This window comes from Mauremys mutica, chromosome 13 (genome assembly GCF_020497125.1).
Source record: "Mauremys mutica isolate MM-2020 ecotype Southern chromosome 13, ASM2049712v1, whole genome shotgun sequence".
Classification (NCBI taxonomy): domain Eukaryota; kingdom Metazoa; phylum Chordata; order Testudines; family Geoemydidae; genus Mauremys; species Mauremys mutica.
Window position 1 is genome coordinate 10277368 of NC_059084.1, and position 23497 is coordinate 10300864.

The window sequence follows — 23497 nt, forward strand, 5'->3', positions numbered from 1 at the left end:
GAAAAGTTCCCATGGCTGGAATCTTGCTCATTCAGAGGATGCACTAGGAATCCCATTTTTGATAATTGCATTAGCACAGTAAAATAAAATGTAAATATCGAGGCTACTGCACTACAAAATGTGCTATGGTCACTTACTCTGACAACAGTAGCTTACCCTTTAGTGATGGACAATGTTTGAGTAGCTAACAAATGCAATACAGTTTATGTTGTAAAAGCAACAGAGTCCTAATAGTCAGAGATCCTTCTATGACACTGTATGAGGATATGGCAGGACATTTCAATCATAGGCTGCACAGAATGATCAAAAGGAATCAGGATTTTATTTTATTTTTTTGGGCAGAGAGAAGACAACAAAAATAAAAAGTCAGTACAAATGCCCCAGAAACCTGAGACAGATGGCTTTGTTTAACACAGTTTCAGGGTGTCTCACACCCATCTCCTGGGTCTTGAGATCTGGGAATTTAACTCCTTCCAGGCCCATTAGCTGGAGCTGCTACCCCTTAAGCAGCCTGCTTATCACTGGAGTTTCCTGTTTGGATTCACCCTTTTAAAATGGCCTTTCCCAGCATGCTCTTCTCTAGCCCTTTATATCTGGGCAGCCCTAAAATGGCCACTTCAAATGACTGACTACTGATCCTTCCTCTATTCCAGGTAGGAATTATTTTAATTTCTGTGATGTTTTTGTCTTCTCTCATTTCTGAGATAACGTAGCCTCCTTGTACGCTGTGTCTGCTATTACGTTTTGCTGCAAAATGGGGAAGAAGTGCCAGGATTTGTGCCACATTTGACAGGATTATATATAAATGCTACATATCATAGTCTTTGGAAAATGGGAAAGACACATCCAAGTTATTCCCTGTGGTATGAGACCATAGCTCTCCTGGCAAAGGATGTATCAGCTAATATATTAGGCCAAGCTTTCTAAAAATGACAAATGATTTTGGCTCCTTCTGTTTTTGAGAGCTCAACTTCATACTAGAGCTGGGTAGGAAAAGGTCCCGTGAATATTTGAAAGTTTGAAATGTTTTCCAGTCTTGCATTAGCACAAAAAGTTGAAATCTCTGAAATATTTGCCATCCAAAAAACTGAAAATTTTTGATTATGGGTTAATCAAAATGTTTCAATAATTTCTAAATATTTGGTTTCAATTTGACCCTTAAACTTTTTTTTTAAATGAAAAGTCATTTTGAACCAAAAACTTGGGGGGGGGGTTGTTTTGAAAGTGTCCATTTTGTTAATTTCAAAAAAAATACCTTGAGGGTTTTTGGGTTTTTTTTAAGTTGGAAAATTCATCAAACCCAACCCTGTTTTGAACAGTTTTCATTTCAACTAATTGGCAAAAAAGTGCTGAGTAAACCATCTGAAAGGTTGTTTTATACCAAAATCCAGGCAAGAGGAAAAGGCTGGGGGGAACCTTAGTGCTGGTTTTGGTTTTGGGGATGTTTACACTTATTTAATTTTGAGACCAAAATGTAACATTGTATTGCTGGGTGGTAAGGTCAGAGGTGACAACTAGTTGTTCTGTACAGCATGAACTTCAATTCCTTTAGCATAATGAAAGCCTTTTGGTTGAAATGTTGTTGTAAACGTTGTTTTCAGGAGAGGCGTGGGGGAATCTCCCCCTTCCCAGCTAGAAAGCAGATTCCTAACAACCAGTGACATGTTTTGCAACCTGGCAGAAATGTTCCATTCATTTTTAATTGATTAGAGTTCATAGTTACCCTGGTTAGACAATGTGCTGGGAGTGGACTATATAAGTGCACTGACCACCACCCTGGCTTAGAAGGTAAGTGAAAGCACCTGTGCAAAATAAATATAAATAAATAGAAAGGGAGACAAGGAGAAGCTGATGTCAATGAATATAAATTAGAAGCTAGGAAGTACAGAAATTGATAAGGGAAGCAAAAGGACACAATGCGAACTCTTTAAAGACAGTAAAAAGGAATTTAAGTATATTGAGAACAAAAGGAATCCTAACAATGGTATGGGTTCATTACTAGATGGACGTGGTAGAACTGTCAATAATAATGCAGAAAAGGGCGAAGTGATCAATAAATATTTCTATTCTGTATTTGGAAAAATAAGAAATGGTATATCCATATCATAAGATGGTGATTAAATACTTTCCACTTCAACAGTAACTAGGGAAGATGTTAAATAGCAGCTACTAAAGTTAAATATTTTTAAATCAGCAGGTCTGTATAACCTACATCCAAGAGTTTTAAAAGAGCTGAGGAGCTCTCTGAACTATTAATGATGATTTTCAATAAGTCCTGGAACACTGGGGAAGTTTCAGAGGACTGAGAGTAAACTAATGTTGTGCTAAAATTTAAAAAGGATAAATGGGATGACCTGGGTACCTGTAGGCCTGACAGCCTGACATCAATTCCAGGCAACATAATAAACTAGTTGATACAGGACTCCTTTAATGAAAAAAAAAATTAAAGGAGGATAATAAAATTAATGCTGACCAAGATAGGGTTATAGAAAATAGGTTTTTGTCAAATTGGTTCATAAAGGTAATAATAGTTTTGATGTAATATACATAGCCTTCTGCAGGGTAGTGTTTCTAGTGAAGTCCTGCAGGGATTGTGTTCTTGGCCCTATGTTTAATATTTTTATCAATGAGTTGGAATGGGGGTGGGGGAGTGTAGGGATGTCCTGGAATGTTTGTTTGTTTTCTCATTACGCTTTATATGATTGGAGATTTCATCCAGAGTTAAAAGAAACGTCAAACATATGAATTTGTTTCAGATAGAGATTGTTATCAAATGATTTGTTGTAGAGTGATGTAACTCACATGCAGCACACTGAAGAATGAAGTGTAAAGAGAACTCCCTTGAGATTTTCTCCCTGTGTCTCCCTACAGTGATTTCTCTTTATATCAGGACTTGTGCACCTATGCAAAGAGGAAAGGATTTGATCTCCTTTGGTTATGGTTTTTTTGCCATTACTAGCACATAGAGACCCCCTGGCCCCCCCCCAACCTAAGAGCCGCTGCTGGAGGGATGTCAGTCACTTTCGGAAGCCACCCGAAGTAAGCGCCAAACCCCTGATCTTCTCCTGAAACCCAATCCCCTGCCTCAGCCTAGAGCCTGAACCCTGCACCCAAACTCCCTCCCCGCACCTGCATCCCACACTGCCTCCGGCACCCCAACCCCCTGCCCCAGCCCAGAGCCTGCACGGAAACTCCCTCCCACACCCTGACCCCTCACTCCCTTCCCTCACCCCAACTCTGTCCCAGAGCCTCTCCGCTGCACACCAACCCCTTGCCGCAGCCTAGAGCCCACACCCAAACTCCCTCCCAGAGCCCGCACCCTCTCCCGCACCCCAACCCCCTGCCCCAGCCTGGTGAAAGTGAGTGAGGGTGGGGGAGAGCTAGCGATGGAGGGATGGAGTGTGGGAGCGGGGCCTCAGAAAGGGCGGGACAGGGGCATGGCCTCGGGCAAGGGGCAGGGGAATGGCAAGGGTCTTTGGGTTTGCACAGTTAGACAGTTGGCAACCCTAGAAATACATCAGGAGAAGGGCAGAATCCCATAACCCAATACAGGGGTGGACTATTCTATCACGGTGTTTTAAAAAAATCATTGCTGCAAAAATGCATTCAGTGTTTCCTAAATCAGATATCATGAGACTAGTCACTGGGGCTTCCCAAAGGAATGCTAAACTACGTTTCATTTAGGCTAGCATCCAAAAACATAGCAGACTCAGGAATTATATGTTATATCCTTAGAAGGCAACAAGAAATCCAAGTAGCTAGGCATCCCGAACCACACTAATTAATTTACCTCTGCATCAAGAAAATATTTACCCACTCTGGGCTTTCATTTGCACCCATGAAGCTTAATTGACTCCACTGAGATCCCATGGGTATGCTAATAGTGTATAATAGCACTTAATGGTAATCAAGCACCTAATGGTAATCAAGTTAAACCCAGTATAAACACTTAGTAAGACAGTCCCTGCCTTGAAGAGTGTAAGATCCAAACAGAAAAGACAGAGCAAGATTGCGAAATAAGACTGCAACATGCAAGTATAACAGGAGGATGGGAACAAAAGTATCAGAACTAGCATTCAAAAGGGCAAACACTCAAGGGGAAAATAAATACTTCCTCCCATCCCCACCCTCCTCATTTTTCAATCTCTGAGAATCTGGCAATGGGCCAGGTGACTGACTTCAGGGAGGGGGGGTGTTCACTGTGATTGGAGGTAGAACTATCCAAGGCCAATATGCCACAGATATCAACTAACGCGTGTGTCATAGGGAATGGAATCCTCCTAACAAAAACCTGCTATGGGATTACACAGTAATTGCACTATGCTAGTGTTTAGGATGATTTATTCCTGCAGAATACAGGTGTATTTTTTCCTAAAGGCCGCAACCTTCCGTTTCAAAAATATACCCCAAACTCTCTCTCTCACACTCTCACACACACACACACACACACACACACACACACACACACACACATCCCCACCCCCCCACCCCTAATGAAATAACATTCCCATAGCTTCACATGCGGAGAAACCTGCCTCTTTGAAAACTGCATTTCCCTCATCCCTCACGATCTTCCACTGCTCCGGACCAACCTGTCTTTAGCCTCATGGCACAGCAAACTGTGGCGCTGTTGAGCATAGCAAAGGGCGGGTGCCTTTCAGCTATTGTCACTCCAGCTCCCGCTGTTACTCTCTCCCTACGACTGAAGCGAGCAGAAGTTGCTGGGGAGTAGAAGCTGTAGGTGGGCTGGGTGCAGTGTAAAGAGGAGTGGATGAGCTCCTGAAAGGAAGGAACAGCTAGGGAATGAAGGGGATTGGGTGGAAATAGGCAGCCAAAGAGTAGCTGGGCCAAAACAGGAATCGAAGCGATCTGCAGCCACATTTTGAACCCGCCATGTTGGTGTGTATGTGAAATGAATTAAACCAAGTTCTGCCTGGCAGATCTTCACTCCACTCCACCACATGTGTAATTCAAAACTGACTGTTTGCAAAAAGCTGGGGGGGGGGAGGGCAGAATAAGTGTGAGGCATTAATTTAATGCTTGTGAAAGGTGCTAGCTTGACAGCCCTAGAGATTGAAATCCTCTGTTTATTCTCAGAATTAGAGCATGTATGGCACTAGTGAAGCTTCCATACACTGCCCTGTCAGAGTGCCTCAGTCCCCTCCCTGTCCCCCTTCCCCTGAAGGGTCAGCCCTAAGTCTGGAAGGGATTTTAGCCTCCCAGGCCAAGTCAATCCCAGATCTTTCAGAGTGGTTATCGATTGTGATATTAATGTCGAGAGCACTAGAAGGATATTCAGTGCTTTACAGCAAAACGCAAAGACCCTGAGATTACAGTCTAGCTCAGTGGTTCTCAACCCGCGGCCCACAGGCCATATGTGGCTAGGGTTGCCAGTCATCCAGTTTTTGACCAGAACACCCAGTTGAAAAGGGACCCTGGTGGCTCCGGTCAGCACTGCCAACTGGGCCATTAAGTCCAGTCAGTGGTGCAACGGGGGCCCGGGGCTAAGGCAAGATCCCTGCCTGCCCTAGCTCTGTGTGGCTCCCCAAAGCAGTTGCCAGGTCCCTGCAGCCCCTAGACCAGGGGTAGACAACCTGTGGCATGGGTGCCAAAGGCGCCACATGAGCTGATTTTCAGTGGCACTCAGACTGCCTGGGTCCTGGCTACCAGTCTGGGGGGCTCTGCATTTTAATTTAATTTTAAAAGAAGCTTCTTAAACATTTTAAAAGCCTTATTTACTTTACATACAACAGTAGTTTAGTTATATATTATACACTTATAGAAAGAGACCTTCTAAAAATGTTAACATGTATTACCGGCACGCAAAACCTTAAATTAGAGTGAATAAATGAAGATTCGGCACATCACTTCTGAAAGGTTGCCGATCCCTGCCCTAGATGCATGGGTGGCCAGGGAGGCTCCGTGCGCTGCTCCCGCCCCGAGGGCCGGCTCCGCAGCTCCCATTGGCCAGGAACTGGTCTAACTAGATCAAAGGGGTGAGAGGATACACAGTCTGAAAGCATAAGGCCCTGTGTCCACACTTGGTGAGGATCAGTACAGGAAAGCTTCAGGCAAGAAGAGGGCTTTAAGGAGCAGAGGGGGTAAGCCCAGCAACACAGGATGTGGGAGGCTGCTGCTTCAAGCTTAAGGGGAGATATGAAAAATTCTATGCAGAAACTGTGAGAAAGAGACAAGGGACTTTACAAACATAGAATAAAAAGATGGTCCCTGTTACAATCAGGGGTGCTGGAACAATTTTTATAGTGGGGGTGCTGAGAGCCATTGAACCAAACTGTAAAACTTGTATATAATGGAAACCACTTCAAGCCAGGGGGTGCGGCAGCACCCCCAGTTCCAACAACTATGGTTACAGTCTGAATAGAAGACAAGAGTCAACAGATGGCTATAAACAGATGAGGGAGTGTAGGGAAACAATGAGACAATATTGGTGAGTATTATCGGCAGTGGTCTCTGCACACTAGCAGCCTAACCATGCAGTTATGTTGTCCAGCTTTACAAGGAAAATCACTGAATGTGATGCCTATAATTTAGAGGGGCCCATAAAGCTTTAGAAGCTTTGCAATAAGTGTTCCTGTGAGATTATTTACTCTAAACAGAGTTTGCTAAAGAAGAGGCTCTCATGCCGTGACTGAGATGCTAAAAGTGTAAACTAGATAAAGTTGAGCCTGAATCCAGAGACCGAAAACCACTTTGGAAATCTTCATTTCTCGGGCAGAGTTTACAAAAGTCCTAAATATAAACATATCTCATACCCATTTGTTTTCCTATAACTATTACAACATCAATGCACCAATATGAGAGGGATCAGCGAATTTTTATGTCTCCTACCCCCCTACATCGACACAGGTCAAAATCAAGGCATGAGAAATTAATTTCTGTCTCGCAGGGTCTCATAATCATCTTATTGCAAAGTTGCAAACGGATGCAGCTCAAACAGCTTCCAGCAATGGGAAGGAGAAAAAAGAGTTAGAGTAAATACTAATTTTAAGTAATGGATTTGAACAAGTACAGATCTTTTTTTAAATCAACAAACAAAAACAGCCCTACTTGGTTTAAATAATGCAGGGGGTGGAAATTCCTTGTCCCTCAAAAGAGAAAAAAACTCACAACTAACAGCACTGTTTATTGCAGTAAAATCAGGTGCAATTTTGCATACCACTACAATAATTGCATATGCAAATCAGGCACACCTTCCTCATGCATAATTGCTCACATGAAATAACATTAAACTGGGCCCTAAAAATCTAGCCAATGTGTGCGACATAAAAGATAGCAATGATATAATCCAATTATAAAATGATAATTTATTATATTTAATAAATCTGTCCTAATTTGAAACATGCCTGTTTTGAAAGGGAACATTTGTTCAGAATCCATGCATTCAAAATTTTGCAATTTTTGTGGTTAGGAATTTACAAAAAAGAACTGTTCAACTTATATTTTAGCTTGTTTTTTCTCAACAATTTCTAACTGAAGATAACAAAAAGAAAAGAAAAACAAAAAAGGACAGTCAAAAGGAACTAGTGGATTCCAGAAAGCCTTATCTACTGTTTTGCCTGCAGTTTTACCAGTGGGTATGACCATAGTCCATGATCTCTTCTTTATTTACTTTTAATAGCTTGTGAGGTTTATTCTCCTTTAATCTTTCTGTTTCTGTCATACAATCTACATTAGGACACACACATGCAGATGGGTAACATGATCCTTGCTGAGCATACCCAGGCAAAACTCCCACAGACTTAAATGTTGTTTGCAGTGTGGTTGTAGCTGTGTTAGTCCCAGGATATTAGAGAGATACGGTGGGTGGGGTAGTATCTTTTGATGGACCAACTTCTGTTGGTGAGAGAGACAAGCTTTTGAGCTACACAGAGCTCTTCTTCAGCTACTACATGCGTCTGACGAAGTGGGCATTCACCCACGAAAGCTTATGCTCCAATACATCTGTTAGTCTTTAAGGTGCCACAGGACTCTTTGCTGCTTTTTACACCCACCTTGTCCCTCTAATAGACTCAAATGAGCATATGAATAGGGTCCGCCCAAACCTGATATAGGTAAATGCAATGCAGTGGCAAATCTTCCATACACAAATAGCCATCTTTATACCAAAACAAAACCCAGTAAGAAGTAGAGAGAGACATTAGAAGAAGAATAAATAATAATAAGGTATTTTGAAGCTGACCTAAGTCAGTAGTGAATGAAGGTGATTAATCTCTGGTGGGTATTAGTGGCCTACTGTAGGTGGAATCAGTTGTTGTTGTCAGTCTGACATCTAGTGTCTCACTCCAGAACAAGCCGATGACAGTTTCAGCAAAGAGACCAAAGCCTGTATGTGAATGGAAAGCAAATACCCAATTACCCTTTCTCACCCCTAGAGGTGGGTTCCATACTGCCAACTCAGGAGCGCATAATTTAATAGGAAAACTGGCTGGAGCTGTCTGCTGAGCACAGATCATACTCTTACATGGCAGTCAAAATCTGAAATATCTGACTCACTAATATTGTTGGATTCAGTATGTGTGTCCGTTATTCAGTGACAAGAATGTTTCACTATGTTTGTGAGATGCTGCTCGCCTCGTCCTCTGCCAACCCATCCTGAAAACTAAGAGGACATTGTGGCTATTCCTATTCAGAAAGCGTAGGCTGAATGCTAGGGGATATTAAACAACTCACTGCGGGCCACATTCTACTCAGTCACATTCCTGATCAATCCAACTAACTTCAGGGGGCCTGGCTGCTCAGGCTGTACAGTCAGCACAGTGGTAGGGTCTATATGCCTGACACTTAAACCCAGCCATGCTCTTGTTGCACTGGATGTGTGTATTTTCAAGAAGGGTCAATGTCTCCATGCACAGCCCTTCCATCTGCTCTCAGATATAGATCCCTGCTTCTGTGGAAGCTCCCTTGGTGTAGGTAAGCCAGTGCTGCCAAGTGTCATATATCTCTGATGTATGCAGTGTTATAGCTGTGTCAGTCCCAGGATATTAGAGAGACAAGGTGGGTGAGGTAATATCTGTTATTGGACCAATTTCTGTTGACGGGAGAGAGAAGCTTTCGAGCTTACAGATACAAGCAGAGCTCAGTGTAAGACCAAAAGCTTGTCTTTTTCACCACCAGAAATTGGTCCAATAACATATATTACCCCTTCAACCTTTTGTCTCTCTATATCTCTCATGACATTTTCACATTCCTGCAGCCTAGCAGGAGCCTCAAGCATCTACCTGGGCTGAGAACAAAAGCTGTAGTTACTCCTTCTGTCCACCAAGGTCTGCAGGGACACCTGCTCTGCAGGCAGCCACCTCTCTGTCTCCCCTCTAGGTGTTCCCTCTGCTGGAGGAGGGCGGGAAAGGCTCAAGCAACAGGAGGTCGGCTAGCTGGGACAGAAGGTGAGTGGGTTCAGTACAGGCACCAAGCTCTCCCGCCAGAGTACAGCCACCCAACCGACCCTTGGGGTACCCAGCTAACATTCCCCTAAACTGTACTGTGCACCCCCTGATTCCAGCAACCCCAGCTCCCACTAATTCACACCCCTTCTAGCACCCACCCAAACTAGCTCCCACAAATGCCAGCTGCTAAGTTTTATGCAGCTTCATGGCCTACCCCTGCCACTGCATTTGGGACACAGTGTGCTGACCATAAACTCAAGTTTATGCTCAGATGCAAATATTTGAAAGTGTTCATAACTCATTCATTTGCATTAAACTTCATATCCAGCTGCATAAAACTTGACAGCTCTGCTAAGGTCAGAAATCAGCTCTCATACTGAAAGCCACAAGCGCTAGATCCGTACCCAGGGCAGTGTTGTGGGACTTCCTGGACATTTTAATACAAGCAGGAGAGCCTGATTTTCCCACTCCATTATACCAATTTATATTGGTGGAACTCCTTGGACTTGAGTGCAAATTCACTAGTTTTTACACCAGTGTAACACAGTGGAGAGTCAGTCCTTGAGTGTTTAATTTCTGGACAATTATGCAGTGAAAGCACTTATGTTATTGTCACAGCAAAAGTCATCTTATCCAAAGATTGGTCTGTTTGAATCCTGTCTCATTACTGTAAGTTGTCCTTCTCTACTCTGAAATTAAAACCATATGATTGATTTACTGGTGAAATCCAGTCTTTCAAAAATAAGGGCTTGACCCTGAAAACCTACCATGAATAATCCCATTGAGCTCAATGGCATTACTTGCATGAGTAATGACTGGGATCAGGTTCTGTTCAAACTATTTGACTAGGTTATTTTTTTTAACTGAAGCGTTTAAACATTTATACTTGTTTTAAAGTGTCAATAGAGGCAAAGACTCAAATACTGATTTAAAAATAAGTACTCTGGGTTTAAATATTCCTCAGGATCAAGCCAAAACTCACAAATGCACTGAGTTCACAATGAGGACTTCAGATTAGAGGATATTTTTAATTTATTCAGTTGAAAATAATATATCATCCAGACAAGAAGTTTAAGAAATACAGGATGAAAAGCGTAAATTTAAAAAAACCTACCCTGAAGTACGAGTAAATCAATGCAAATGAAGCATAATATGGGTGTCTACACTGAAATCATACACTTCCTAAAATCATTAATCAAATCCTTTAATTTTTAAAAATACAAACTTCTACCCTAAACCTTTCCTCCATTTGCTGCTCTCCTCACAGGGGAAAAAAACCTCAAGTGAAGAAAAAAAAATAGAATTCTCCTACTTCACTCTCCCACACTATCAATGTTGCACGACTGTCCCTTAGAACTGAGACAAATATGCATGTACTGTACTTGGTTTTGATTTGCCATGTCACTCACGGGTCCTTCTGAATTGATTTCAAATGGGCCAGGGTCAATTGCAGCCAGGATTCATACAGTTGTGGCCAAAGACAGACAACGTCATGCATCACTAATGACTGCCCTCTGACTAGGGTGGATAAAAATCAATGATTTTTTTTTTAATTTAAAAAATCGGATTTTTTTAAATTTAAATTGGATTTTTTGATAAAATGTTTTTTGGGGAAAAAACCCTATCTAAAGATAGTTTTAATTAAGATACATTATAGCTCAAAGATATATCACAATGGAATAGGGATTATAAATTATAATTCTATAGTATGAGACAATATATTCATGTAATGTTTTAAAAAAGTTTTGTAAATGAGTTCCTATAGTTCATGGATTAGGGACCCAATTTTATGGGGTTCTAGGGGCTTCTGTATAGATTATTTAGGTTAATCTTTCTATCTACCCAATGGGACTCAGTGCTCAGTCTAGAAGATACCATCAGAGATGCTTAGTTTTGCAGTTCTCAAACTGTGGATTTGTGTCTCCAGAGATAACATGCTTGTTAACAGCAAAAAATGTTTTAAAATAAATATAGAGAGAGAGGTGAAAAATAACAAACCTCAACCCTATTGTCCCTCTGCAAATTTGTGTACACAGAGTCAATCCTTTACCTCTCTCTAAAAGTGCAAAGTTTCAAAAAGTTCAATGAATAGAAGATTGTTGGGAGCAGAATACATCTGGACAAGGAAAGCAAGTCTGGAGATAAATGTGAAAAGGGAGGGACAGGCAATAGAAACAAAAGTGAAACTGTTTGAGCAGCATATTCCAGAAGTCTTGAGGTCTTTCTGAGTGTAGCCTGCATTGATTTGAGATCTACCATACCATTCTCTCACTAGAAGGGAAAACCTTTAACGGCAGCAGGCCTTAAAGAAACCCAATGTGGGTCTCATCTATCTCTGAGTTGTGAAGAATATGTATTAAGGTTTTAACAATCAACAAGAATGCACTTTTATGTAGAAATCCATGATTAATTTGAGTCTTCCTGACTAGGGTTAAATCAAATCCACCCTGTCTCTGGCCAGAATTGATGGTGGGCTGAGGGCTCTGCACATGACTGATGAGAGCCGCAAATTGGCTTGGCAAGCACCCCACATCCATCAGAAGGCTGCTATATTCAAAGACAAAGGCTCAATCCTATTCCTGCTGGACTAAGAAGGGACTTTTGCCACTGACTTAAAGGGGTGCAGAATCTAACCCCAAAAAGTTCAAATCGATTTTGGAACTCGTGGGGAAAACATTTACAATGAAGTTATTAGTTATTAAAAGTTTCACCAGTCAAGCCTTGGTTTAAATACGAGTGATAAATATTTAGCTAAAATTACTCCTAACTAAGCCCAGTGGTGGTGAAGTATGGAGTTTCAAGGACCGGGGTGACTGGTTACTGCACATTTACAGAGTTCAAAAGACTTGTTAATTGACAGTGCTTCCAGCTGGAATTGGTTGGTGCATTCACAAAGGAAGTGGTGCTGGATATAGCCTGTAAGTCAGGACCCATTAGCTTCATTTATTTTTGCTGTTACTTGATTTTTCTCAGTGTTGTTGTTCTGAACCAATTAAAGTCCTTGTAGTTAATTAAAAACACATGTTTAGATAATTGCAGAAGTTCCCAAACTGTGGTCAGTGGACCAGTTGCTGGTGGTCAATGGAAAGCTGGATGGTCACAGGGGGATGACTCCTCTGCCTTGTTTCCAGCTTCTAAAGTGCATTAAATGAAGCTAAAAATACATTAAGTTCTTTCCTAATTACTTTTTCAAGATACAATTGCTGTGGCTACCCCAGGGATGTTATCTGATTATTAGTAGGAGGCAGCCCATCAAACATTCCCCTTAGGCAACATCTACACTATGAGCTAGGGTTGTGATTCCCCTGCTCGCATACACATACTCACACTATTTCTCATTGAAGTAGTGCAAATAAAAATAACAGTGGAGGCATGACTTAGCTGTGCTAAGTTCAAAGCTGCCTGAAACTCATGAGTACACACCCAGCACAGCTAAGCCAGTCTCTGCTGTTGCTACCCATGCTACCATGGCTATACTGCTATTTATACTTGAGGTACTGCGAATATGTGTATGTGAGCAAGGGAATTACTAGTTCATAGTGTAGATGTGGCCTTAGAATATATTTAAGACCCTTGGACTTCTTGTTTCAGGCAGGAGATCGGAGCGCCCCCAGTCTAGATACAGGAGCCAAGGCTCAGAAATTGACGCTGTAGGCTCAGTGTTACTCTGTCCTGGACTAGGTCTTTCTGTTAATCCATCTAGGTATTGATCCTGCTGTTCAACATGCAAGCCCCTCCCAGCCTGAGTTCTAGCACAGGGGTAGGCAACCTATGGCACGGGTGCCGAAGGTGGCGTGCGAGCTGATTTTCAGTGGCACTCACACTGCCCAGGTCCTGGCCACCGCTCTGGGGGGCTCTGCATTTTAATTCAATTTTAAAAGAAGCTTCTTAAACATTTTAAAAACCTTATTTACTTTACATACAACAATAGTTTAGTTATATATTATAGACTTATAGAAAGAGACCTTCTAAAAACGTTAAAACGTATTACTGGCACGTGAAACCTTAAATTAGAGTGAACAAATGAAGACTCGGCACACCACTTCTGAAAGGTTGCCGACCCCTGTTCTAGCATGTGAGACTTCACACTGCAAACATTAACCAAAACAAAGAAGGTAACAGAGAATTAAGTGCTGTGTGTAGTTAACAGTAACTTCAGACAAGTGTCTGATACTCTGTTTAATTATCAGCAGGCATAATCCTAATGGGACAATGTATGTTGTAAGATGTTCTCCACCACTTTCTTGATATGTTTGTCAGCACCTCAACAAAGTGATGAGAGATACTGTCAGAGGAAAGGTTTCAGAGTAGCAGTCATGTTAGTCTGTATCAGCAAAAAGAATAGGAGTACTTGTGGCACCCTATAGACTAACAAATTTATTTGAGCATAAGCTTTCATGGGCTACAGCCCACTTCATCAGATGCATAGAATGGAACATACAGTAAGAAGATATTTATACATACAGAGAACATGAAAAGGTGGAAGTACCCATACCAACCATAAAAGGCTAATTAATTAAGAGAAGCTATTATCACCAGGGGAGAAAAAGTTTTGAAGTGATAATCAAGATGGCCCATTTTGGATAGTTGACATGAAGGTGTGAGGATACTTTAACATGGGGGAAATAGATTCAATTAGTGTAATGACCAAGCCATTCCCAGTCTCTGTTCAAACCTAAGTTAATGGTATCTAGTTTGCATATTAATCCAAGTTCAGCAGCTTCTCGTTGGAGTCTGTTTTTTAAGCTTTTCTGTTGCAAAATTGCCACCGTAACGTCTGTCACTGAGTGATTAGAGAAGCTGAAGTGTACATTGGCCAAACCAGACAGTCTCTACACGAAAGAATAAACGGATACAAATCTGACATCAGGAATCATAACATTCAAAAAACAGTAGGAGAACACTTCATGTTCTCTGTGTGTATAAATATCTTCTTACTGTATGTTCCATTCTATGCATCTGATGAAGTGAGCTGTAGCCCAAGAAAGTTTATGCTCAAATAAATTTGTTAGTCTCTAAGGTGCCACAAGTACTCCTGTTCTTTTTGTCAGAGGAAAGACTGTGTTGAGGCACAGTATGGGAAAGCATAGTAGAGATTAGAATTATGATGGAATTATGCCAGAATTTCAGGATGTACCGTACGTGTCAGTTAAATGGATAATGTGCAGCTATGGACAGAAAAGAAAGTAAAAAAATTTCTACCTAAACAAATCTGCTCCCTGAGTGTATCTTAAGTTTTCTCTGTTTATTTAGTGACAAATGAGATTTTACTACACTTATAGTTCTGTTAGCTTTGCAAAGCTAGTGCAGTTGAGTTGAGGATTTTATTCTAGTTCATGCATCAACAGAATTGTTAACTAAGGGCTTGATTCCCCTCTTGATTGCCCTTCCTCGTGTGATAGTCCCTTCAATGGGATGACTCATATGAGTTCTCCACAGCGGAGGGGGGTCATTAAATCCAGCACCAAGTTCCAAAAGCAGGATCTCAGCTAACTTGTGAAGAAGCATGAGCCAAGACTCCCAACTGAGTTGACAGGGCTGGCACTGAGAAAAGCCATCTTTTTAAGATTAATTTAGCAGATTTGCCCTGGGGTCACTGAGAGATGACAAACATGGAACCTCCAGAGAGTCACTTTTCAGAGCAGAACTTTAATATTTTTCTCTCAGTACAAAGGGCACAATGGAATAGTTCACTGGCTACAAACAACCCTTTCCATTTATTATTATTATGTAGAATCTGACCTCCAGAGCGCTAGGCACTTTGAGGGCAATCCCAAAGAGCGTGCAATCTAAAAATATGGCTGCTGCTGTCCTGCCTTCCTTGCACTGAAATATTAGCTCCCTGGACAAGAGCTGCTATAAGTTTGGCGAACATTCACACACTCTCAGTCCGGGTCCTCATAACTGGTAAGATGGCCAAGTAGCAGCTGGGGGAGTCATGCAGGGGAGGGATGGCAGCAAGAACTTGGTGCTCGGCTCTCTGTAGACTCTCCCCTCTTCTGGGCAGGGAGCCCCAGCCCCCATAGCACACCATCCCTGAGGGGAACCCCTTCAACTGCGGTCTGCAAGGATCATCCTACAGCCCTCCTGTACCATTCCCAGGAGGGAAGGGGAGAGCACCCTCAGCCCCTTACTCACTCCGGTGTACTGGTTCCCAGCTCCCCCAGAAAAGGAACCTCTTTACTCCTCAGGGACACAGCATCTTCTCCCTCCCTGAAGGGGCCTCGTTCACTCTAGGGGGCTGAGCCCAGCACCCAATTCCCAGGCTAGCTCACACTGGGTGGCTGACCCCCTATCCCCATGTGGGGAGGGGTCACTCCACTCCTTATCCTTTTCCTTTTCTCATCCTCCAAGGCTTGGGGATAGAACAGGAACTCATGTCAAGGGGCTGCTCCCCAGCCATGGCCCCATCCCACCATGTCTCTGGCTCACTCACTTTGGAGAGCCGGTCCCCATTTGCTCATTCCGGCCCAGCTCCAGCTCCCCTGGGATTGTCTGAACTCCAGGTGCTGCTCCCCTTGCTCCATCCCCGGGGGTCTCTCCCCCAGCCCTCCCAGGCATGCTGCTCCCCTCTATCCCCGGGATCTCTCCCCCAGCTCTCCCTGGGGTGCTGGTCCCCCTATACCCGGGGGTCTCTCCCAAGGGTGCTGCTCCCCCTATCCCCATGATCTCTCCTCCCCAGGCCTCCCAGGCATGCTGCTCTCCCTCCTCCCCCTGGGATCTCTCCCTCCAGCTCTCTCAGGGGTGCTGCTCCCCCCTATACCTGGGATCTCTTCCCCCCAGCTCTCCCTGGGGTGCCGCTCCCTCTATCCCCAGGGGTCTCCCCACCCAACCCTCCCAGACATTCTGCTCCCCCCCTCCCTGGGATCTCTCCCTCCAGCTCTCTCGGGGGTGCTGCTCACCCCCCACTGCCAGGGTCTCGCTGGGGTGCCGCCCCCCCCACGCTCGGGGAGGTCTCGCCGGGGTGCCGCCCCCCCCACGCCCGGGGGGCTCTCGCCGGGGTGCCGCCCCCGCCACACCCGGGGTCTCTCTGAGGTGCTCTCCCCCCCACACAGCCGGGGTCTCTCTGAGGTGCTCTCCCCCCCACACACCCGGGGGGGGTCTCGCCGGGGTGCTGCCCCCCACACAGCCGGGGTCTCTCTGAGGTGCTGCCCCCCACACAGCCGGGGTCTCTCTGAGGTGCTGCCCCCCACACACCCGGGGGCGGTCTCGCCGGGGTGCCGCCCCCCCACACACCCGGGGTCTCTCTGAGGTGCTCTCCCCCCCACACAGCCGGGGTCTCTCTGAGGTGCTCTCCCCCACACACGCCCGGGGGGGTCTCGTCGGGGTGCCGCCCCCGCCGCACTCACTCGGGGGTGTTGATCCAGATGATGTCCAGGTGGCAGTAGTACACACACTCCTTGTCCTTGTAGGTGTAGCAAGTGCAGCGCTTGGCTCTGCGGCGCGGCGCTCCCGGGCCATCCGCCTTCCTTCCTCCGCCGGCCAGCAGCCCCCCTGCGGCGGCCCGGCCCGGGCTCTCCGCACCGGCCTGCTCCCGGAGCGCGGGAAACCTCGAGCCCCGGCCGCTGCCGCTCTCCGCTAGGGGCCGGGGGCGAGGCACGGGCAGCGAGAACCCTGCAGCGCGGGGAGAGAAGCAAGGCTGAGCCGCGGGGGAGCAGCCGCTTGGGGGGGTCCCATCCCTGGGCTCTGGCTCCCCCCCAGCGAGGGGCTTGGCCTTTCCAATGGCGCCCCCCACCCTTGTAACCGAATTGCTTTTGCGGGGGGCGAGGGGCTGAGTTTGGCTTGAATCCCCCGGCGGACGGTAGGTCCGGAGGCAGCTCCCGGGTTCTCTGCCTGCTTTGGGGGGGCCCCCAGGAGCAATGCACGAGCAGGGTCGGGGCGGCTGCAGGCGGGGGGCGGCACGCCGCCGGGGGCGCTCTGCCGGTCGCGGGAGGGCGGCAGGCGGCTCTGGTGGAGCATCCCCAGGCAGGTCTGCTGGAGATCCACCGGAGCCGCCGGACCGGCGACCGGCAGAGCGCCCCCGCGGCGTGCCGCCCTGCTTGGGGCGGCGAAATGGCTAGAGCCGCCCCTGAGCAGGGTGCAGCGTGCCCGTGGCCCAGGGTGGTGCCCGAGGAGTTCGGGTTAGGTTCGATTCGCAGGCGAGGATTAGTACGCGGAGGCCCCGTGCTTACCAGAGTTTAGTCTCTTTTCATGCAGCGTTCGTTTAGATTCGCTTTTCTTTTTCTCCTTTAAACCCCACCTTAACCTACTGATTTGGGTTCCTACTTACTGACCACGCACCAGGAGCCGCTGGCGCTGCTGCCCGTGGGAGAGGCTGCTGCAGCCCCCCAGCTTTGTGTGCCAACCAAGAAATCCCCTTTTACCTGCGCTCGAGGTCACTGTAAGTCCAAAGAGTAACAAGAATCCCAGCTCCATTAAATCCAAATGGCAAAACTTGTCAACGGCCGGCAAAGGTGGAGTGCGGCGGGGGGGATGACTTTGTTCCAGGAGAAATCGCTTCAGGTTGGAGGCAGGGGAAATCCTAGGTCTCGCGGCAAACGCTGCTCCCAGCAATTAGCTCCCACACGGAGGTGTGATCGGTGCTTCTGGCTTGTTGGGGGTTTTCTCTCCCCCCCCCCCTCCCCCGTGCAGTATTAGTCCTGAAGGGGAGAGGGTTGTCAAAAGAAGAAAAGATCCATTGCTGCACTTTTCCCCCACACACCCCCAATCCGATTAGAAACTGGAGCTGCTGTTTTAAAGCTGCAGTTGCCTCCCACAAAACGACAGCTGACTGCTCAGTGTATATGGATGTTGAGGGTTGCTATCACTTACCCCCTCGTGGTTGCCCATGTCTTGCAGCCTTGCACAGGTAGAGAAAGGGAGGAGGCACAAGCTGCTGCCTGAACACCCTCCCGCGATGTTCTTAACTAGCTATGTGGCTCATAATCCATCGCTCTCAAAAGAGCTGGTCGGTATGGGCTCAGAGGGATCGGCTGTTTTTTGTGGTCAAAGTACTAGACTGTGACTCAGATTTGTGCTCAATTTTTCTTTGTTTCTGCCACTGACTTCCTGTGTGATCTTGGGCAAGTCATTTAGGTCCTAGATCCACCAAGTACTTAAGCAGCTATATCCAGTCCCATGTGATCCACAAAACTCCCACTGAATTCTATAGGCACTTAAACTCACTCAGTGGCTAAATTTTCAGGGTAAAAAATCACTAGGTGCCTATTTTTCTGCCTCGGCATAAGAACTGCTGCCTCACTCTAGGTGTCCAGATACCTGTTTCCTCCGCTTGTGCCAAAATGATTCCCGAAACGTGGGAAGACAGGCATTCATCTTTTTAAGCTGCATGCAGCCCCCAAGCTGGTAGGCCTGGGCTGTCTACCTCATCGGGTACCAGTCAAAATCCAGCTGGAGGAAGAGGAGGTGGTGCTTGCTCCCTTTATAACTTTTAGCTCTGGTAAAGAGGGAGAATTGAATCTAGGTCTCCCCCATCCCTGGTGAGTGCTCTAACCACTGGGCTAAAGGGTATAAGGTGAACACCTCCTCTGCGTCCACTTGGTATGGAGCAAGGGAGGTGCCTAACTCATTCCTGTAAGAAACACCTTGGGCACCTAGCCACCTGATTCCAGCCATCAGTGCATTCCCTAAGCCCTCTTTCATGGGGGGGAAAACCCTACAGACAATTATGCTCACTTTCTGGTATTTCATAAGAGCACTTTTTCCCTTCCCCAGGAAAACACATAATTCTCCTCCCCTACCTCCCCCTACCCCCAAAAAAATCAACCTCTGGTGTGTGTTATTCAGTAGCCACACTTTATATAAAAGCTCAGTTAAATATCATGTTCCATTAATTAAAAAACTCAGTATTATTGCCTTGTTGCCTGTTTTTAAAGATGTAAAAATTAGGCGAAGCGTGTAAATACTCTGTTCCTGTTTAATAGTACAAAGAGACATAATGTCTTTGAAAGAGACCACACTTTATGACATGTAGTTATAAAATACCAAAAGCAGGAGAGTGAACAGGCACTAAGCCCAAAGGCAGGCTGAAAAGACAGGATCACTGTGAGTTCTTAGAATTATTAGTTAAATCAGAGTTTCTAGTAACAGTGAGCCTCAAAGAAGCTCAAGTCATTAACATTACACTGAAGTTTGGCCCTGATCCAGCAAAGCATGTGCTTAACTGTAAAGATGAGCGTATTCTCATAGATTTCAGTACTCTCCACTGCTTAAAGTTAAGCATATGCCTTATAACTTTTAGCCCAGTGGTTAGATTACTTGCCTGGCACCAGACCATTCAAGGTAGAGTGGCCCGTTAACACCTCTGCAGTCATAGGACAAAAAGAGGGGATTCATGAATTACAGATTGTTGTAACCCAGTGTATTGAACGGTCCCACTTAATATGTGCTAACTACTTATGCTAAACAATCTATTCCACCTTGCATTTTGCTATGATGCTGGGAGTTCCCTTTTCCAAATGTCATGAAAAGCTCTGTGTGGCTCAAATCCTTGCTTCTGTCGCCACAGAAGTTGCTCAAGTTAAAGATATTATCTCATCCACCTTGTCTCTGTAATATCGTGGAACCGACAAGACTTCAGCTACACTGCATAATACTTACCTAGGGAGGTGGTGGAATCCCCTTCCTTAGAGGTTTTTAAGGTCAGGCTTGACAAAGCCCTGGCTGGGATGATTTAGTTGGGAATTGGTCCTGCTTTGAGCAGGGGGTTGGACTAGATGACCTCCTGAGGTCCCTTCCAACCCTGATATTCTATGATTCTATGATTGCATTTTCGCCTATCTTCAGGAGAAAAATTATAGAGGCATATTGTGCCATTATTTCTCAGTCAATGGGAAACACTGTTTATAAATCAAGGGTGTGATAATTTCCAAATGATATGATTCTAAATTTTAGTTTTATCACCTGAGTTTTCCTTTGTTGCAATATAAGAATTTTCCATCTCCCTAATAATGAAGTATTCTCACAGTAATAAGAGAAACAGTGAAAGAAAGGAACAACATAGCAGTATCATCATTGTATCATACTTATGGACTGATTAGCAATACAACAGCCACCAAAAACAATGTTAGAAACAATCTCAAATGCTATTGAAAGGCAGTATTCTGCTTTTAAAATCCTACCATTTCTTTAAATATCGCCTTTAATGTGCTCTGCTCTTTCTTACATCTGCTGTTTTCACTCTGAAAAGACAAGGGATACTGTGTCAGCAAACCGAGTGCAGTGTAAACAAAAACGTAATAAAATGTATCCTAGAATTTATAATCAAGGTTTAGAAATTAAGAACCCAAGGGCAAGATTTTGACCAAATGAGCTGTAAGAGAAATAAAAGATTAGATGTAACTTCTGCTGCAAAGACAGAGAGACTCTTAGCAAAGAGATTATTATTTCTGGATTTTGTGTGGCCTGATTCTGTTCTCAACTACATTCAATTCAAAGGAATTATTCCTGATTTCCATCCAAGTAAATAGGAACAGAAACAAATCTTTATCATGCATTATTATTAGTCCTTCATGTTAGGTAAATATATAGGCTAATAAGTCACAAATCAGAAGTTGTCTGGAAACACACATTGAATGTCACATCAATAATTAACACAAAGATTATGCTTTTCCTTACTTAATAAGCAATTTCAATAAATGTGCTAGGTTCAGAAATCTTGAATGAATGTTGCATGAATGTTCCATATTTATTTCAAAATTTCTAAATTAGATATATAACTTTTAATTGTAGACCTGCATGGGAAATACTATTTTACAGATAATTTTGTAGCTGTATAGATCCAAACACCTGGAATCCAAAACAGTGCCAAAATGTCTGCTTTCTCAGTCATTGTTTCTAAATGAGGCCCAACATAGGTATTTCTGATTTAGTATTCCAAGTTCCAGGAGAGCATGTCAGTAAGCATAACTATTAACTTATTATTGTAATTAGACCCCAAAAAAGAATGATTGTGCTAATCTTTTACTATGGTGATTTTGAATGATGTTTAGGCATTGAACTTTACTCATTTTTTGACATATGATAAAGGTGGCTTTGTGAGACCATCTGAGAGCACAGCGTTCTAAAAAGTGCACTAGCAATATTACATAGTCCTTGGTCAAAAAACCTAAAAGCGATTTTTTTAAAACATACCCAGTAGGAAGTGTATATGAGGAGGCAGCTTGGCTCAACAGACAGGAAGTTAAGAGACCTGATTTACACACTCTTATACACCTTTACCTTTGACTTGTTGTGTGACTTTGATAAGTCACTTTCCCCTCTGTACCTCAGTTTCCAAATCTTGAGATCAATGTGCTGCATAGATGCTAAAAATCATTAGCATTAATACTCTCTACCCTCTTCCCCTCTTCTCCCCACCTCCAGTATGCCCCTTTCTGCCCCCTGTGTTGGTGGGTTGCCGAGGGAGTGGTGCCAGGAGTCAGCTATGCTGGCACTACACCCATAGAGTACTTCCCCACACCAGGGCAATCCCCAGCTAGGGAGATGCAGCCAATTTCCCTTCCCTTTGGGCCACATGAGCAGCTCAAAGGGAGTGAAGAAGAACAGAGAATCTGTCTCATTCTCGAGTGTAAATATTTGAGAAGAAGTTACTTGTAATTGACTGAAAGGAGAGATATGTCTAGAACACAGACAAGGCTGAGACTTAAGGAGGTTTGGAATGTGAAGCAGCTGAAGAGATGGCATTAGAGTTCCCAAATCAGACTGACAGCAGGAATTCCCAAGAAAAGCAAGCTCACAGATTCTATATTTGAAAATTTGAGACTGTTAGTATAATTAGGCACCTTTTGGGTTTCTTTAACAAACAGTTTGTTTTTAACATATTTGTCTGGTCCTTGTCTCCTGATCTTATAAATACTTCTGTGTAGGGGATTGATTACTCAATCAGATACTTTCTACCAATAATCCCATAGCATTTAGTCTCCAAACAAGTGCTACACAAAATAGTGATGAGTTACTAAAAGATTTAGAGCTGTTTAAAGAAGGGAAACCACTAAGGGGGAACATTAAAAAAAAAAAAAAAGACTACCAGGCTATACTCCCCTGCTAATAAACATTGTATTAGAATTGGATTGTAAAGGTTTGAGAAGTAGTAGCACACAGATGTGCCACAGATGTCTGTTCTTACAACTATGTAGCGGCCCTGGAACAGAACCTAATTCACAAATGATGCATATTTTAAAAAATAAATGTACCCACCCATTGTCTTTTATTGTACTTGTTTAGCAGGCACCATTAAAATCTCCTTCCCCATCTGCAATTCCAGCATTAATCACAATATTGTGCTATTTTTGGAATAGAAGATACTGTAAAACTGCAAACATTATGTTTTTAATGGCACACATTGTACCTTTCTCAAATGATAAACAGAAATTAATAGATGATGATTGTGTGTACAATGCAGTGAAATCAATAAGCTCTCCAGAAACACAGCGTTGGGATTATTATTTATTAAGTTACTTGTTGCTTGAGTTACACAGCAATAAAATCCCAAAGCTGATCATGTTTCCCCTGCCACTTTAGTTGCCAGACAGCCTGATTCAAAGTCCTTTGAAGTGAATGGAAAGAATCACATTTACTTCAGGGGCCTTTAAGCCAAATTTAGAAAGATGATGACTCCGTATGGGATTTTAGGAGCATACAGGTCACAAAATTTGGTCACCCCTGTCTAAAGGAATCTTTCCCTCTCCCTGTCTCTTTCTTTCTTCCCTTCTTTTATTATTATTTATATAGCACCAAAAGTGAGCTAGGTGATTAATAAAACAAATAGGAGGACAATGTCCATATTCTGAAGAGCTTAGTCTAGAATAAGCCCTGGCGTCCTTTCCTTTCTTTTCTTCCTTCTCAGCCCTCTTAGCATCAGGGCAACAATGCATAAATATAAATATTCCTTCCTCTTTCAGCTGTTGTGGAATCTAGAAAGAAGTTTCGCATAAAATAATACTCCTTGCTGTTATAATTTATTGCAGGTAACGCTCATATCTCTGGATAAAAAGTGCTATCTAAATGCGAAGTACTACTGTTATTAATACTGTCCACCCTCCCCCAGATCTGAACCCTGACCTAAATCCCTGGATCCAAACAACCTCAAACTT

At 44.1% G+C, this 23497-nt stretch overlaps 1 protein-coding gene across 2 annotated transcripts in view; it reads right to left on the reverse strand.

Moving 5' to 3' along the window:
• Positions 1–23497, reverse strand: part of EDN3 (endothelin 3) — a 39985-nt gene that overhangs the window by 12554 nt on the left and 3934 nt on the right. The window contains exons 2-4 of one of the 2 annotated variants that reach the window (XM_044986078.1): positions 20525–20584; positions 17768–18043; positions 16754–17018 (exon numbers count right to left, since the gene is read on the reverse strand). In XM_044986078.1, coding sequence (XP_044842013.1) covers positions 16754–17018; positions 17768–17819 — 317 coding nt within the window. In that variant the 5' untranslated portion in view covers positions 17820–18043; positions 20525–20584. Of the gene's footprint in view, positions 1–16753; positions 17019–17767; positions 18768–20524; positions 20585–23497 lie in introns of those variants that run through there. The other variant, XM_044986077.1, reaches the window with a different exon arrangement.